The sequence below is a fragment of the Nothobranchius furzeri genome, chromosome 16, assembly GCF_043380555.1.
Source record: "Nothobranchius furzeri strain GRZ-AD chromosome 16, NfurGRZ-RIMD1, whole genome shotgun sequence".
NCBI classification, from domain to species: domain Eukaryota; kingdom Metazoa; phylum Chordata; class Actinopteri; order Cyprinodontiformes; family Nothobranchiidae; genus Nothobranchius; species Nothobranchius furzeri.
In genome coordinates, this window is record NC_091756.1 from 21,862,437 (window position 1) to 21,880,290 (window position 17,854).

The following is a 17,854-nucleotide window of genomic DNA, read 5'->3' on the forward strand; positions in this document are numbered from 1 at the left end:
TTCCTTCTTACTTGACGGGTCTCATGTCTGTCTGGGGCTCAATCACTTTGTCCACAAACTTTCCAAACCCAATGGTGTAGTCGTCTGACATGTTCCTTACCAGCGAAGCTGCAAGAAACACATTTAGCAACAGCTCAGCGCAGGCGGGTCCCACGACCAACCCCAATCTGCTCACCCAGGTCGTTCCCCATTTTCTTTAAGTTGTCCAGATCATCACTCATTGAGTTGGAGAAGTCCATCAGAATATAAAGATCCAGAGGACCTTTGGTTGGAGCAAACACTTCCACATCCATCAGTTTCTCCTCACCAGGCAGAAACGTCATGCTCACTTGTTGAGGTGACACCTGAGACTGCTGAATCCTCGTGTCGATGGTTTTGTTCTTTGGAACGAGAAGAGATGAGGAGACCAGGATTCCAGACTTTGATAGGAAACAGTTGGGTTGTGTAAATGTGAGCCATTAGAAGATTTTTACCATCTTCACGTTCAAACTGCTTTCAGCCGTGATGACTGATGCTTTACTGCAGCCATGGGCGAGGATTCTGTCCAACTCGTCACAGCGAGGACCATTAAATGTCTGAGAGGAAACACATCTTCAATAAGTTTCACAACTAAACAAATTCATTTGGATTTGGAAAATTTAATAAATAAATAGTCAATTTTAGGCATCGATTTCCTAGACCTCCCTTGGCTCAAAGATCTAAAGCACGTAAAATACCAACCTACTAATCAATACAATGATAAAACGACGATGGAAGGCTCACATCTACACCTTAGGCACATTTGTTCCCTGACTAATCAGGGGGCTTTAGGCCATAACCCAACCTGGTTCTCTAACTCCTAGACCTAATGACTGGTTTTCACAGCCTTGTGGCCCTTTTCTACTTGTATCTATGTGCAGCTAGACTCGGGTTGACTCTACTCTACAAGGTTTGGGTGCTTTTGCATCACAGCTCAGAAACAGCTCTGTTGCGTAAGCTTATAAGAGCTGGGTGACCTCAGGGTCTGAAAGGTGGCATAAGGCCATCTGTAGGTGACCCAAACACAACAATGTAGGAATACAGGCGATGATAAACATTCTGCTCAGTCTGTGGCTTTTGGTCAGACTCTGAAAAGAGGAGACCCAGAAAAGGCTGTGAGCTGTGAGGTGGAACACTCTGGAGCAACCAGTGAGTCTACCCCCAGCCAATGATGACCGACAGTCCCTAACACAGTGCTTCGGCCTGGTTCGGTACGTTTGGCATCACATCCGAACAGGAGCCAAAAAATGGGAGGCAACACTTTGGAAGTGTGTAGAGCCCTGAGTAGGTTCTAGTGGAAAAGGGCACTGGAGGGTTTCTCCAGCAGGAACAGTCTGTTTAGGGTCAAAGGTCAGACATTCTCCTACAGTCCTCCCTACACCGACTTCAGCTGGTCCAAAATGCAGCGGCCCGCTTGCTGACTGGAACCAGCAAGCGGGATCACATGACCCCGGTTCTGTCCTCTCTCCACTGGCTTCCTGTCTCTTACAGGATCCACTTTAAATTTTTACTTTTTGTTTTTAAATCCCTTCATGGCCTGGCCCCAGTTTACATCTCTGAGCTGCTGTCCGCTTACGTCCCTGCCAGAACCACGAGGTCCAGCCCCCAAGCTCTTTTAACGGTGCCAAAAACCCGCCACAAGACTCGCGGTGACAGAGCGTTCTCTGTGGTTGGTCCCAAACTGTGGAACACGCTACCTCTCAACATCAGGACCACACAGAGTTTAGAGCATTTTAAATCCCTTCTTAAGATGCTTTTTTTTATTCGGCTTTTAATGCAGGCTGACTTGAGCATCTTAATAGTTTTTAACAGTTTTATTACAGATTGTAACTGTTGTGTGCTCATCTTATTTTAGGTTTTTGTTGTTGATCTGTTGTACCTTGTACCGCGCTTCGGGTGTAGCTTTGCTGCAGTAAATTCGCTCTATAAATAAAATTGATCTTGACCTACAGGATGTTCTGCTAGAGGGCAGAATTCATGGTTCCATCAGTTACAGCAGGTAGTCCAGGTCCTGAAGCAACCTCAGACCATCACACTTCCACCACCACCTTCCAAACACGATGATATTCTGGTGTTGAGATTTTGGTAAATGTGAGACGGGTGCTTGCTTTTGGTTTTGGTCACCTTTTCGCATCAGAACTCTCCCATAATCTTCTTAAATCATGACCTTTGACCTTAATCTGAACCAAATGAGACCTACTGCGCTTTAGATGCTGTTCTGGGTTCATTTGTTCTTGAATATCTTTAGATTGAGTTACCATGTGTTGCTTTTGAGGTCTTTTAGTCAACTTTATGTCATCAACGGGGGACATTAAAGTGAGTTCTTAATTTTTGAGGTGTAGTAGTGATCGGGTCTGAGTGAGACTGATGAAACCACAGCAGCTTTAGGAATAATCACAGCTAATTCATGACTTAACAAGAATTTCATTTCCACTCAGAACCAGGTTGGTTTGAAAGGTTTTGTTCCCTTTAAGAATGACAGCATCTTCTATTAATCCAGATTATCTTTGTCTGATTTAGAAAAGTTTGATCCTAATCTGAAAAATGTAGGTGATGAAAAACCAGATAAATAAATTTTAATACATTTTACCAGAACTGTGTGTGACAATGTGAGAGAACGGACTCATCTGAAGCCAGACCCTGTTACTGGTGTGCAGTTTGTTTGTCTCACCTCTTCAGCGCAGTAGGCGCAGCCCACTCCTGCCTGCAGACAGTCTGAGCAGGATTTGGCCCGGGACGCGAAGCAGTAGTTGACTGTTGAGGCCCAGCGATGGGTGATGGTGAGGCAAGAACATCAGGAATAGTTAAAGTCAATAAAATGAGAAGCATACCTAAAATATGCATGTGACAACAAACACAAGTGTGTGTGTCTAGAAAGGAAACAACAGCTTCTCAGCAGCCATGTTGCAACACGACAAAAGCATCCACGTTTATGGATATCATCATAAACCGTGCAGCATTCAGTGTCAGGACTGGTGGGTTTGCTGTTCAAAATATGTATTTATTAATGAATAATGAAATGTGTGGAATCAGAAAATTATTAGGGAAAAATGCACAACTTTATGTTTGTTTGTGTTCAGAATCGGATTGTTTTTATTTGTGTGTAGAAAAGGTTCCGTCGTCACCTTCAGCGTAACAGCAGGTCAGCAGGATGGCTAGAAGCCCCAGTGAGGGATGCAGCTTCCATCTCTCCATCTCCTTACTGCCACACAGTCAGAAAAAACACATTTAAATGAAACACAGACTTCCTGTTCCAGACCACAGCTTGCTCTCCGCTGGGATTCAACCCAGAGGAACTCACAGCAGCTCCAGATTCAGAAGTCTTCGACACTTGGGCTCAAATAAAAACATTCATCTGTCGCGTCACAAACGAGTTCATTCAGGTAAATGGCCTGTAGTTGATATAGCGCCTTCTAGAGTCCTGGAACCCCACAAGGCGCTTTACAACACAATCAGTCATTCACCCATTCACACACTGATGGGGATGAGCTACGATGTAGCCACAGCTGCCCTGGGGAGCACTGACAGAGGCGAGGCTGCCGAGGACTGGCGCCACCGGTCCCTCCGACCACCACCAGCAGGCAGGGTGGGTTAAGTGTCTTGCCCAAGGACACAACGACAGCGACAGACTGAGCGGGGCTCGAACCTGCAACCTTCCGATTACGGGGCGGGCTCTTACCTCCTGTGCCACCGTCGCCCCATCCGGTATGGTACTGGTAGGAAGTAATCTACACTCTGATCAAACGTCTAGGTTTTGGTGTATAAACTGTGTGAAGAGCGTAAAACGACCCAAGAGCAAGGAAGATGTCAGAGTTGAGGCAAGTGGCTCATCTGGGTCACCATGGCAACCAAAGATGAGTCATTGATGACACCGGGGTAATCACTGGTGGTTTGTTAGTGCTGCAGTCGTAACCAGTAATGGTTTAAGGTCACTGTGGCAACCAGAAGTGCCACCATAGTGACCGCCAGTGTTTCTTTAAGGTTACCATGGTAACCAGACACCTGTGTAAGTCACTCCATGACAGCAAAAGGCTGCTGAGTGAAAACCAGAAATAATGTTGCAGACATTGTTGAACTGTGAGCAGCGGACGCCTCTGATGGCCGAACGCGGGCGCTTGACGGTTTCTCCTGTTTTTCTCTTTATTTTAAGAGAAATGTTACGTTTGAAGAGTTTTTAACATAACAAAATGAAGGTTTGAAGGTTGGTTTATGCTTGACGCGTCCGCGAGGTTTTTTTTTTTTTTTTTTTTTTTTTTTTTTTAATTCTTTATTTAGGATATTGGTTCGTAAACAATACAGTCAATATACATAAGTGACTCAATATCCACTATGAAGTACATGGAAACAGTATAAACATAACAAAAACATACCAACAGATTCAACGCCAGGGGTTACTGCATACAAATTATGAAACATGAGAATGATGATCGAAACAGGAAACAATACGAGACATGCAACAGAGTATGAATTATGGAAAGATTTGAAATTTCGAGCAGAGACTTAGTGTCTTAATGGCTTTGTTATTGTTCGAGGTGGAGATTGTTTTCAAATAAAGCGTCCGCGAGGTCCGCACGGCTCCGCGCGGAAAAGTTGCGTCATTTTGCGTCATTTTAACAACCACGCCCCTCCACCGCGTCTCCGCACGGCCCAAGATTTCCGCAACGCGCACCTCGGAAACTGCCACTGCTGCACCCCGCTTGGCTATCCGGTACCTGTCTGCTGCCTCCGGGCCTTGTTCCACTCTGCGATTGTCGAGGCGGCTGTTGCTAGCTGTGGTCGTAAGGTGGCCGGTGCCAGTCGTGGTGGCAACCCTCGTACCCGCTGGTGGACACCAGAGGTTCGGGGAGCCGTCAGGCTGAAGAAGGAGGCCTACAGGGCGTGGCTGGTCTGTGGGTCTCCGGAGGCAGCAGACAGGTACCGGATAGCCAAGCGGGGTGCAGCAGTGGCAGTTGCCGAGGCAAAATCTCGGGCGTGGGAGGAGTTTGGTGAGGCCATGGAGAAACACTATCGATCGGCTCCAAAGAGGTTCTGGCAAACTGTCCGGCGCCTCAGGAGAGGAAGGCAGCAACTCGCTCACACTGTTTACAGTGGGGATGGGGAGCTGCTGACGTCAACTGAGGCTATAGTCGGACGGTGGAAGGAATACTTTGAGGAGCTCCTCAATCCCACCAATGCGCATTCCGAGGAGGAACCAGAGCTGGGAGGCCTGGGGATGGACTGTCCGATCTCGGGGGCAGAAGTTGCTGAGGTAGTCAAACAACTACACAGCGGCGGAGCCCCGGGGGCAGATGAGGTTCGTCCTGGGTATCTCAAGGCTATGGATGTTGTAGGGCTGTCATGGTTGACACGTCTCTACAACATTGCGTGGTCATCGGGGGCAGTTCCTAGGGAGTGGCAGACCGGGGTGGTGGTCCCCATCTTTAAGAAGGGTGACCTGAGGGTGTGTTCCAACTATAGGGGGATCACACTCCTCAGCCTCCCTGGAAAGGTCTACTCCAAGGTACTGGAGAGGAGGGTCCGATCGATAGTTGAATCTCAGATAGAGGAGGAGCAATGTGGTTTTCGTCCTGGCCGTGGAACTGTGGACCAGCTCTATACCCTTGCAAGGGTGATGGAGGGGGCATGGGAGTTTGCCCAACCAATCCACATGTGCTTTGTGGATTTGGAGAAGGCTTATGACCGTGTCCCCAGGGGCACCCTGTGGGGGACGCTCCAGGAGTATGGGGTGGGTGGCTTTCTGTTAAGGGCCATTCAGTCCCTTTACCAGAGGAGCGTGAGTTTGGTCCGCATAGCCGGTAGTAAGTCGGACCTGTTCCCAGTGAGGGTTGGACTCCGCCAGGGCTGCCCTTTGTCACCGGTTCTGTTCATCACATTTATGGACAGAATTTCTAGACGCAGCCGTGGTGTGGAGTGTGTCGAGTTTGGTGGCAGGAGAATCTCGTCTCTGCTTTTTGCGGATGATGTGGTCCTCCTAGCTTCATCCAGCTCTGACCTTCAGCTCTTGCTGGGTAGGTTCGCGGCCGAATGTGAAGCGGCTGGGATGAGGATCAGCACCTCCAAATCTGAGACCATGGTTCTCGACCGGAAAAGGGTGGCTTGCCACCTCCGGGTCGGGGGAGAGGTCCTACCTCAAGTGGAGGAGTTTAAGTATCTCGGGGTCTTGTTCACGAGTGAGGGTAGGAGGGATCGGGAGATCGACAGGCGGATTGGTTCGGCGTCTGCAGTGATGCGGACGCTGAGCCGATCTGTCGTGGGGAAGAGGGAGCTGAGCCAGAAAGCCAGGCTCTCGATTTACCGGTCGATCTACGTCCCAATCCTCACCTATGGTCATGAGCTTTGGGTAATGACCGAAAGAACGAGATCGCGGATACAAACGGCCGAAATGAGTTTCCTCCGTAGGGTGGCCGGGCTCAGCCTTAGAGATAGGGTGAGGAGCTCGGACATTCGGGAGGGACTCGGAGTAGAACCGCTGCTCCTCCGGATCGAAAGGAGCCAGTTGAGGTGGTTTGGGCATCTGGTCAGGATGCCTCCTGGACGCCTCCCTGGGGAGGTGTTTCGGGCATGTCCTGCCGGCAGAAGGCCCCCGGGTCGACCCAGGACACGTTGGAGAAGTTACATCTCCAATCTGGTCCGGGAACGCCTTGGGGTCCTGCCGGAGGAGCTGGTGGACAAGGCCGGGGAGAGGACGGCCTGGAGCTCCCTAGTTGGGATGCTGCCCCCGCGACCCGGACCCGGATAAGCGGAGGAAGACGAGAGACGAGACGAGGCACCTCGGAAAATTTCTAACCACGCGGACGGTCGGACGCGGAAAAACATGGCGGACCGGCACGGCAGAGGTTCGTAAATACAGACATTTGTATGATTCAGCTCTCAGAGATCACCGTGATCAACATGTTGTTAATAATTCTTGGAGAGAAATAGCTCGCACTGTCGGAAAAGACGAGGACGCTGTTAAAAATGCTGAAATGCCATGTTGTAAACAGTAATTTCTACTTCTACTATGGTGTAGTGTTGGATGCATGCCGTAAAGCTCCATGCTGCCCCCTACAGTTTGGGAGAATATTGGCTCACCGCAGAGACAAGCCGCACAAACCATAAACGCTGCAAGTTGTGAAGCACGTTCCAGCCGCGAGCCGCATCACCGCGCGGAAAGTGAATGCGTCAAGCATAAACCAAGCTTAAGGGGGCTTGAGTGGTCACTCGCTGTATCCAGAGAGGATTTGTCACAACCATCAGAGGGTTAAAAGAAGTTACTGACCTCACTGACAATGTGACGGTACAAAAACCCTTTTCATGTAAAGTCCAACTTCCTGTGAGACGAGTAAAATCTGAACGGTGCCTCTGCTTAGGGCTAAAATCACCCCGACCCTAACTCCTGACCTGATGTATGATGTGCACGTCGACGCCAAAGCTGCTGGGCATGACAAAATCCTGGCAGAATGACAACCGAGACAGTTATGAGGACCCCAGGACGCATTTGGCTTCCTGCAGCACAAACATCAAGTAAAATCTCACGTATCTGGTTCTGCACAACACGCTTCTGCTAATCTGGTCGGAATGAACTTTTGGACCACTTCCCAGTAAGCGGGTTCTGATTTCGTGTCTCGCTCACCACACCTGGCTGTCTTAATGCGCTGTTCTGTTTGTGGAGCTTGTGTAATTTCAACTCCAGCGGAGACGAGACAACGGGGGACAGGGTGGTACCTGGACACGCTCCAGTCAGCATGGGGTGAGCACAATAAAAGCACCTCATCATTTCATGCTGGAATGTTTGCTAGAAGAAAAACAGTCAACAAAGGCTGATGTGTGACATGAAACATCCCTGCAGCGGTCTCAGGGGACAGATGGAAACACACAAACACATCTTGTCCTACAGATGGACAACTCAGAGGAGGAATTTCTCCCACAGGCATGAGAATGACCCGTCCAAGATAAAAACACATGGGAATGGTTCTTTGGCACCTCGGTGAGAGCTGGAGCTGCCTACACGCGTGCGTGCGTGCGTGTGTGTGTGTGTGTGTGTGTGTGTGTGTGTGTGTGTGTGTGTGTGTGTGTGTGTGTGTGTGTGTGTGTGTGTGTGTGTGTGTGTGTGTGTGTGTGTGTGTGTGGGATCTGGGTAAAAGATTTCACATAAATCACCAACCAGCGCGGGTTCGGCCACCGACCAGAACGGACCAACTATTCTCCACGTTTTGTTTCCCTCCCACCCAGAAACGCGAGTTCAGAGCTGAGCGCTCCCCCGGCTACACCTGCCAGGTGAACACACCACCCCTCATGACATCATACAAATGAGAGGGTCTTGTTTTGGAGCAGAGGGTCAAACTCTGACAGTGACAGCCACAACAGAAAAACGCCCGTTAAATCCCAGTTCCTCCTTCAAAACAAACCAAACCAGCTGGTTTGTAGTCAGGTGTCTCCCCCTCATTAGAAAATGAGTTACCGTTACCTGTTTGGACGGCAGAAAATCAGCAGAACAGGCTAAATGACCTGAAAACAAAAAACTGTAGGAAAATTTGACAAACAAAAGCCTACATCTCTGTAAAGCTTCCAGTCCTAAAACCAGGCAGAGCAACCACCAGTGAGCCAGCTGCTGGCGTCACCACGCTCCGGAGAAAATGCTGAAGTGAAGCTGCTGAAAACAAAAGGAGGTTATGGCTGATTACTGAGATTACTGATCAAACAAACCTCTCAGAGCACTCCCGCCCAGCCCCGGTCCAAGAGTCCAACAATCAGCAAGAAAGAAAACTTATTTCCTCTTCTGCTTCACTTGAGTTCAAACACAGAGAAAATCTGCTGTCCCGTTTAAAGTCCCCTCCAGAAGATTCAGAAAGGGTAAAAAGATGTTCAGGATTTCCTTCTCTGTCTTTGTCTCCTGCTTCTGTCTGACCTGTTTACCCCTCACAGTCAGTGAAGTGTGTGTGTAAGTGTGTGTGTGAGTCCTGAGTACAGAGAAATGAAACACAGTGAGATTGAGTGAATATGACTGAGAGAGCTGCGACTTAATCCCTCCTCTAGCTCGCTCACTCACACACACACACACACACACACACACACACACACACACACACACACACACACACACACACACACACACACACACACACACACACACACACACACACACACACACACACACACACACACTTGTCCAGGTGAGTTCCTGACGGAGAGGGTGCACTCCCACCCCTTCCCCACCCTGTTGGGAGTTACACCTCCATGTGTCGGCCCCCTCCCTGCTGCATTCCACCCCATCAGGGGCTCACCTGTGTGGGCTTGAGATTCTGGAGCGCGGCCCCTCCCTTGGCAGCCTCCTCCCAGTCTCCTGGGAGTGGCGCCTATACAAGAACTCTGCCTGCAGGCTGTGAGAAACAGCTTTGTGACTGGTGTTTACTCAACCATGTTCTCATGCTAGCGGGTACATTTTCTACTTGGCAAATATTTCATACGAGCATTATCATGGCCACAATCTTTGTTTTCCCTTTGCAGCGTGCAGAAAGACCTCCTGGTTTGGTAAAGGAGATTGTCAGTAGAAGAAGAAGAAAATATCATTTCTATAGCGCCTCTCAAGATAAAAACTATGAGGCGCTTCACAAAAACAAAAAAATTAAAAATATAAAAAAGAATTTAGAAAATGTTTAAAATATATTTAAAATGGGCAAAAATAGGCAATTGTAATTAAAAAAATGTTAAGAAAGAGAGAGAGAGAATAGGAAAGAGGGAAATCAGTGGATCCTGAGGAAGGTGGAATAGGTAGGGAGAGCAGAATAAAGAGAGAGGGGTGAAGAAGGTCATACAAAAGCCAGCTTGAACAAGTGAGTCTTCAGCTGCTTTTTAAAGGAGACCACTGAGTCCACTGATCTCAGGCTCAGGGGGAGAGAGGTCCAGAGTCTGGGGGCCACAGCAGCAGATGATCTGTCACCTTTGGTCTTTAGCCGCACTGGACCCTCTTCAGTTTGCCTATAGGACAAACAGAGCCACAGAGGATGCCATCGCCCTAGCAACACATACCACCCTCACTCACCTGGAGAAAGGGAATACATATGCAAGAATGCTCTTCATCGACTACAGCTCGGCATTTAACACCATTATACCCTCAAAACTTTCCACGAAGCTTGTCGACCTTGGCCTGGGAACACCGATCTGCAGATGGATTCTAAACTTCCTTACAAACAGGCCCCAGGTGGTGAGAGTGGGTAAACACACTTCCTCATCACTCATCCTAAACACAGGTACGCCCCAGGGTTGTGCTTAGCCCCCTCCTATATTCCCTGTTCACACACGACTGTGTTGCAAAACATGAGTCCAACATCATCATCAAGTTTGCGGATGATACGACCATCATAGGCCTCATCACAGGGAATGATGAGACGGCCTATAGAGAGGAGGTGACGGCACTGTACGAGTGGTGCCTGGATAATAACCTGTCTCTCAACATCAGCAAAACCAAAGAAATGATAGTGGACTACCGGAAACGACCAGTCAGGGAACACCAACCCATCCACATCAACGGGGTCGAGGTCGAAAGGGTCAGCAGCTTCAAGTTCCTTGGAGTCAACATCACTGAGGACTTCTCCTGGACCCTCCACACAGACGCTGTTATCAAGAAAGCTCGCCAGCGGCTTTACTTCCTGAGGAGACTAAGGAAGTTTGGCATGAACACGAGTATCATATCAAAGTTCTACAGGTGTGCTATTGAGAGCTTGCTGTCGAGCTGCATCACAGTTTGGTATGGAAGCTGCTCTGCCAGCAGCCGTAAATCACTACAGAGGGTGGTGAAAGCAGCAGAGCACATCACTGGCACAAGGCTTCCTGCCATTCAGGACATTTATCTCCAGCGATGCCTCCGGAAAGCACACAGCATCATCAAGGACCACAGCCACCCAGCGCATCAGCTGTTCTCCTCGTTACCACCTGGCAGGCGTTACAGGAGTCTGCCTGCTCGGACTACGAGACTTAAAAACAGTTTCTACCACCAAGCCATACGACACCTCAACCATTACACTTAAACACACACAACACAGGATACAGATGTTACCCTGCAGCTCCACAAGTAAAATTTAACCTGCACTGGTTACTTCATTTTAATGCTACTACTCACTTTTTCTTTAGATATATTTATATTTAGTCATCTATACTTACTTATCTATTTAGTAAGCTTTTACTTTTAGCATGACTCTCTAATATTTTGCTTTTACTGTATTATACCTTGTTCTTTTTTTCTATTGTATTATGCTGCTGAGAGACCGCTGCTCGTCAAACACATTTCATTGCAATGTTGACCCTGTGCTAACTTGCATATGACAAATAAACTAAACTAAACTAAACTAAACTAAACTAAACTAAACTAGCCTGGTGCTGCACAACCAGTAGGCTTTGGTCACTGACCCTCAGGGACCTGCTGGGGGTGTAGGGACTAAGAAGATCACCAATGTAAGATGGTGCTTGTCCATGTAAGGCCCTATAGACCAGAACCAGGATCTTGAAATGAACCCTGAAGTTGACTGGCAGCCAGTGAAGCTGGAGGAGAAGCGGGGTGATGTGGGTGTGTTTGGAGGACTTGGTCAGAAGCCGAGCACAGGCATTCTGAACCACCTGTAGATGGTTCAGGGAGGTTCTGCTCAGACACGTGAAGAGAGAGTTACAGTAGTCTAAGCGTGAGGAGATGAAGGTGTGGAGAACTGTCTCAAGTTCAGAGCGGGACAGAATGGGACTCAGCTTAGCAATGTTCCTGAGATGGAAGAAGGAAGAACCAACAAGAGAACTGACATGAGAATCCAGGGTGAGAGCTGGGTCAAAGGCCACGCCAAGATTCCTGACGGAAGGCTTGGTGTGAGAAGCAAGCTGACCAAGAGGGGACTCTGACTTTGGGAACCAGCTTGTCTGGGGCACAGATGAGGATCTCAGTCTTATCTTCATTCAGCTGAAGAAAGCTCCCACCATCCAGGTTTTGATAAGGGTAAAGGAGGGTACGAGCATTCCTGTACCAGCAGGCCCACATGGCACAGTGACACTGGATCCTATGTTTAATTGTGCTGCAGCAGCAGCTCACCAGGGGCTCGCACAGGCTGAACGTAGTTTCCAGCTCTGGTGGGAGGAAAGTTTACCACAACAACCCAGAACAGCTTCAGTAGTAGGTCCCAAGCTCTAACATGACACACACTGAGAACAAAGTGCAACAAGAGCTATGCCTAGAAGAACTTTTGAGATCAACTGAATTGATAACACTTTTTTGTCTGTTAGTAAAATGACTCATGAACCACTGGACTGCTTTTAACTCAACTAAAAATTTTACATCTACAACTGATGACATTTCAGATTTATTCCAATTCAAGTCAGCCACCACAGCTAACTGACTTTAGTAAACATGGTGACAGGTTTTATGTTTCATGTGTTTGTACCATGGACAAATAATAATCCTGCACATAGCATCACCCATTGCTCTCACAAAGTCTAATTACCAGCTCAGTGGCCTAGTGGTAGAGTGTCCGCCCAGAGACTGGGAGATCAGGGTTCGATTCCTGGTCGGGTCATACCAGCAACTTAGAAAAAATGGGACCCAATGCCTCGCTGCTTGACACTCAGCATTAAGGGGTTGGATTGGGGGGTTAAACCACCAAATGGTTCCCGAGCGCGGCTGTGTCTGCGGCTCACTGCTCCCCCAGGGGATGGGTCAAATGCGGAGAACAAATTTCGCACACACACCAGTGTTTGTGACAACTAGTGGGACTTTAACTTTAATTGAAGCCAAATGGGTGGCTCCCATCACCGCCATCTTGGCTGTGCTACATGTCTCGTCACGCCCAGACAATCCAAAAATGGGAAAAAAGGTGGAGCTGAGAGTAGGGCTGTGAGAGTGGGAGCAAATGATTCACACCCAAAAACACTGAACCAAAGTAGCTAGGAGCTAACTGTGCTAAACCCCAAAGCTAAAAGAGCTAGGAGCTAATAATAACTGTTAAAATATAACCACAGCCTCAGTCTGCTGCAATCTGAGACAAGGTGAATTCAGTCAGCAAATTAAAGTACAGAAACATAATTTTACGTACTGATAATGATGCAGAGACTTCTTGGATGATCTCTTGCACTCAACACCACAGCTTGCAATCTTTGTCCAAATAAATCATGATCCAAACACAGAGGTCACAGCTAAAGTTCAGAGAGTCAAAATGGCCAAACGTCCATTAACGTTGAGTCCGAGGCTGAGGTATTCCCCGGAGCTAGCCACTAGCGCTAGCTCTGATGTAGCTCTGACGCACATGCTACCTGTCAATCAAATGTAATTATTCATATTTTCAAGCATTTAATTACACCTGTATGGAAGAGTTACAAAAACATTTATCCCCCTTCAAAGTTGTCATGACTGTAAACTAGAACTTAAAATGTTTTTTGAACCAGGCTGTAAACACGTTTATGTGAAGTTGGCACCAGGGGGTCAGTGAGGATCTGCTCACTTCTGGTGCCAGTCCCTAGCAGATGAGAGTGGAACTGCCGTTTTTGTCAATTCCGTGTTGAATTCACAGTTTTCAATTAAATTACTGCCCCTCGGTTTGTACCAAGGGGCAAACTCGGCCTGCCAAAAGTAAAGCCAACACGAAAGTCACAAAAATTGCAGTTCCCCTGTCATCCACTAGGGGCTGGCACCAGAAAACAGAACATTCCCATAGGGAGCCTAGGGGTGCTTCTCAATGTCAAGGCGCCTGGCCTCACAAGGTGATGTCTTGCGAGGGCAGGCGCCTTGCTTACGAGGACACTGTCCATCCTTGGTCAAAGAAAACGGTTAAATGGAACAGACTTGCACAGCATCACGTGACACAGGAAATAACGTTTTATTTTATATGTATGAGTTTCAATATATTTTTGTTTTTATGTTTTTATTTATTTAGCAGACCCTTTTATCCAAAGCGACTTAAAATTTATATATATATACAATATAAACCTTTTAATTTTAAATTGTGTATATAAATATTTAAGCGAGTTACTACTTGCCACCGAATGTGCAATTACCTAGCAACTAACCATAGCCAACTTCTTTGGATATAAAAAAAACGTTTCGGATATCAACCTGATAGCTACAATTAGTTGACTTTCATTTAAACTTGAAATTTGCCCCCGAAGTAGCTGCCGGCTTCTGATCCTCCATCCTTTTAAAAATACCGCGCTGTATTCTGGGAATTTTTTTTTACCAAGGCTAGACTACAAGACCTCCCGTGTATCCTTGGTCAGCTAGCTAAACGGCTAGCAAATGAACAGATGCCTTGGTAGAACAAGAACATTGGAACACGTCTTGGCAGTTCCTGATGCCGTATCTCCTAGGCAACCGGGGCGGGGCCAAGACATCAAGGCAAGGTTCCTTAAGTCACACCCATCAATGGACCTTGGATCCTTGGAAACAAGACAAAATGAATGCAAGTCAATGGAGCTATAAAGGCTATTTTCTAACCTTGTTTGATAAGTGCCATGGATTTCACATGATGTCTGTGAATTTTAAAGACACACTTCGATGCCAAGAAAGCACTTATTTTAGAATGGTAGCAAAAGTTATTTTAGGTTTTGTGTGAAAATACGTGTAGGATTGCAGATGTTCGTCTCACCATATTGTTGTCATTGAACCAGACACGAAGAAGAGGTTAGTTTAGTGAGCTTCAAATCCTTCCAGAATGGAGCATTAGACGTGGGGAAAACCACTATAAATCTGGCCATGTGGTAAGTAGCAGCTACACGGGTGAGAAGAGATTCTGCGCTGATGTCATAAATGCCACAGATTTGTAGTCATTTTATTTACGAATTTTAAAAGCTAACAAATCTCAACGTTCGTGACAGACGTAGTCCAAACTCACGTAATATATTTTTTATTTGAATTGAAGTACAACATATGTGTGATTCAGGGCGTGAGGCAAAGCGGAGTAGAAAATAGTTTTTAAAGTCGCGTTCACTTGCTTTCATTTTTGCGTTGTTCCGGGACCCACGAGCCGAAGACTTAGGCTTCCTATCGACTCTCATGTTTAAAATGCCAACTTCACAGCAGAAACCGCTCATTGGGCGTCCACTCAGCTCTTCAGAGACCTACGGGTGACGGCAGAGTCTTCAGTCAGCTCACAAGGAGCATGGCCCGTCATGATCCTTTAGTGTCATTGAGCAGTGTATACGTGTTGTCTGTTGGCGCTGCTCTGAGCCTTCAGTACAACAGGACTGTAGTCAGAACCGAATGAAGAACTTCAGCATTTTGATTCCAAACATTTGATAAAATGCTACGTTATATCATTTATATTTGGGATGTTGATATGTATAAATGTCCAAAGTGTGTAATCCTCCAAACTCATCTAGAGTTCCTAAACCTTTTGAAGCAGTGTGTGTTTATGTCAGAGCAGACCTTGTTCATCTCTGCTCCGCTCTACTGTACATACCACCATGGGCAGCCCTGCTCCTAGCAACCAGATCTGGGTCCACACAATGGATCTCTCTGTAGGAGAACAAAACTTGTTTTAGACCAACGCCTCCCTCCTGTCTGAGGAGCTGTGCTGAGTGACACAGGACTGGCTTTCTGACCAACCAGTTAAAGGAGGAGCTGGGAGACTGGTCCACCCACCATCAGCTCTCTCGTTTCAATGAAGGGTTTGTGTGGGGAAAATAAAGTTCTGCAGCTGAAGACATTAAACATATTCATGCAAACAATAGAGCCAAATAGTTTCCACATCTGTTTATGTCTCAATCCTCAGATTGGATTTCTTAATCTGGATTTAAAACAGGGTTGGTTGGAACTGTATTTGTTCAACCAAAAATAACGCTGATAGCAGTCTTAATGCATGTTCATGGTACATAAGCAACTCAGTCACAGGCCTTATAAATTACTTTAAAAAATCTGAATTGAAACTATACTTACATTGACTGAGACGCGGTCGTGTTGGACGAGACTCATCAGCTGCAGACCCATTCAGGCTGCTGGGAGACAAGAGGACAAGCAGCAGTTTTAGGTTTCACACAGAGAATGTCTCCACCTTCTTCTCCCTGATAAACACCAGTCTGGGTCAGATCTACCCACCCCTTACCAGGCAGAAGCAGACACTCCAGAGATCAGCCTCTACTACTGCAGTGATTTAATCCAGTCTATCCATCAAAGGGACTCTAAGACGTTAGATAAGGGTTCTCTTCACCCCACTTAGTTTTGCGTCTGTTGCATGTTCTCTAAACACAAGAGTGTTAAACAACCACGACCTTGACTGAGGTAAACGCAGTGCAGGTAAGCAGTTTATTTACTCTGCAGAGTGAATCAAAAGGTAACCTCACCTGTGCAAAACAAATTGACTGATGATGTCTGATAGAGCTTCAATATCAGGTTTAGTCAGAACTGCATTCCAGGCTCTGCAGATACACGTTATAATACAAAGAGACCATGGCTGTTTCAATCAAACCAAACTGATGACTGCCATTGCAGCTCGTGGAAATATACGGATTAGATTCAACAAAGAGGCGTAAAGTATAATAATTCCGATGTTCCAACTGATGGTTGGGTTTCTGGTCTGGGTCAAGGACCAGCTCTTTACCTTTGCTATCTGAGTGTTTGCCCAGCCAGTCTCTAAGTTTTGTAGACTTGAAGATACAACCGTTGATCTTGTGGGGATCATCACTGTCTCTACAAGAACGGTTTAATCCCAGTGCAACCACATGGCTGATTTGGGTCTGATCAAAACAAGACCTTCAACGGACAATCAGATGATTTGCAGCCAAGTGTGAAGCAGCTGTGATGAAGACCCCCAAGCTCCTAGGTCACGCTCCTTAACCGGAAAAGTAAGAACAGCCAACTCCAGGCTGAGAATGAGCCACTGCTCTTGGTGTGTGTCTTCGTATCCAAGCATCACGGTGAGAGCAGAAAGAAGCTGGAGCTTGATGGAAGGATTGGGGCTTCATCTGCAGCAACACGAACACTGTACAAGTCTGTTGTGATGAAAAGGCACAAATGTTGATTTATCAGTCTGTCAACGTTCCAACCATTACCTTTGGTGGTGAGCTGTATGAACAAGACTGGGAATATGAGAAGCTTCCTGGCTGAGTCCAAATTCAGGGGCTGCATGCTTCCAAGGCTGCATTTGAAGGTTGATTACGTCACAGCAAAGCAACAAGATTGTTCAAATTCCAGGGTTCCTGGCCCACAAATGTGTCCTTAGACAGGAGACAGGATGCGATGCGTCCTCCGGGACCACCGCCGAGACAGGATGCGATGCGTCCTCCAGGACCACCGCCGAGACAGGATGCGATGCGTCCTCCGGGACCACCGCCGAGACAGGATGCGATGCGTCCTCCGGGACCACCGCCGAGACAGGATGCGATGCGTCCTCCGGGACCACCGCCGGAACAGGAAGCGATGCGTCCTCCGGAGCCACCGTCAAAGCAGGATGCGGTGCGCCCTCCGGGACCACCGCCGAGACAGGATGCGATGCGTCCTCCAGGACCACCGCCGAGACAGGATGCGATGCGTCCTCCGGGACCACCGCCGGAACAGGAAGCGATGCATCCTCCGGAGCCACCGTCAAAGCAGGATGCGGTGCGCCCTCCGGGACCACCGCCTGGGTACAATGGCTGCGGTGTCGTCGACGTGGGGGCTTTCGGCTCATCGGAGGTGAGAAGACGATGCCGGCTGAAACAGAGGAGGAGGATTGGCAGCCCACCGGAGAGGATGCGGCCGCAATCTCTGGAACAGGTGGAGGTGTGGAGATGGTGCTGGCAGAAACAGAAGATGGGGAGGAATCACAACCCACCAGGAATGATGAGGCAGCATTGTCGGAACAAGGTGAGGGTGTGGTGGTTTGGCCCATCAGAGGTGCTGAGACGGCGCCAACCG

The 17,854-nt window shown here is 47.7% G+C and overlaps 1 protein-coding gene across 7 annotated transcripts in view; it reads right to left on the bottom strand.

Moving 5' to 3' along the window:
- itgb4 (integrin, beta 4) overlaps positions 1-16,002 on the bottom strand; it is a 45,252-nt gene extending 29,250 nt beyond the window's left edge. For 2 of the 7 annotated variants that reach the window (XM_015963765.3, XM_015963764.3), the window contains exons 1-6: positions 8,704-8,906; positions 3,144-3,220; positions 2,690-2,772; positions 474-575; positions 176-380; positions 12-108 (exon numbers count right to left, since the gene is read on the bottom strand). In XM_015963765.3, coding sequence (XP_015819251.3) covers positions 12-108; positions 176-380; positions 474-575; positions 2,690-2,772; positions 3,144-3,213 — 557 coding nt within the window. In that variant the 5' untranslated portion in view covers positions 3,214-3,220; positions 8,704-8,906. Of the gene's footprint in view, positions 1-11; positions 109-175; positions 381-473; positions 576-2,689; positions 2,773-3,143; positions 3,221-7,398; positions 7,504-7,635; positions 7,742-8,464; positions 8,657-8,703; positions 8,907-15,422; positions 15,479-15,568; positions 15,660-15,898 lie in introns of those variants that run through there. The other 5 variants (XM_054736490.2, XM_054736492.2, XM_054736491.2 and 2 more) reach the window with 5 other exon arrangements.
- Between the last annotated feature and the right edge of the window lie 1,852 nt (positions 16,003-17,854).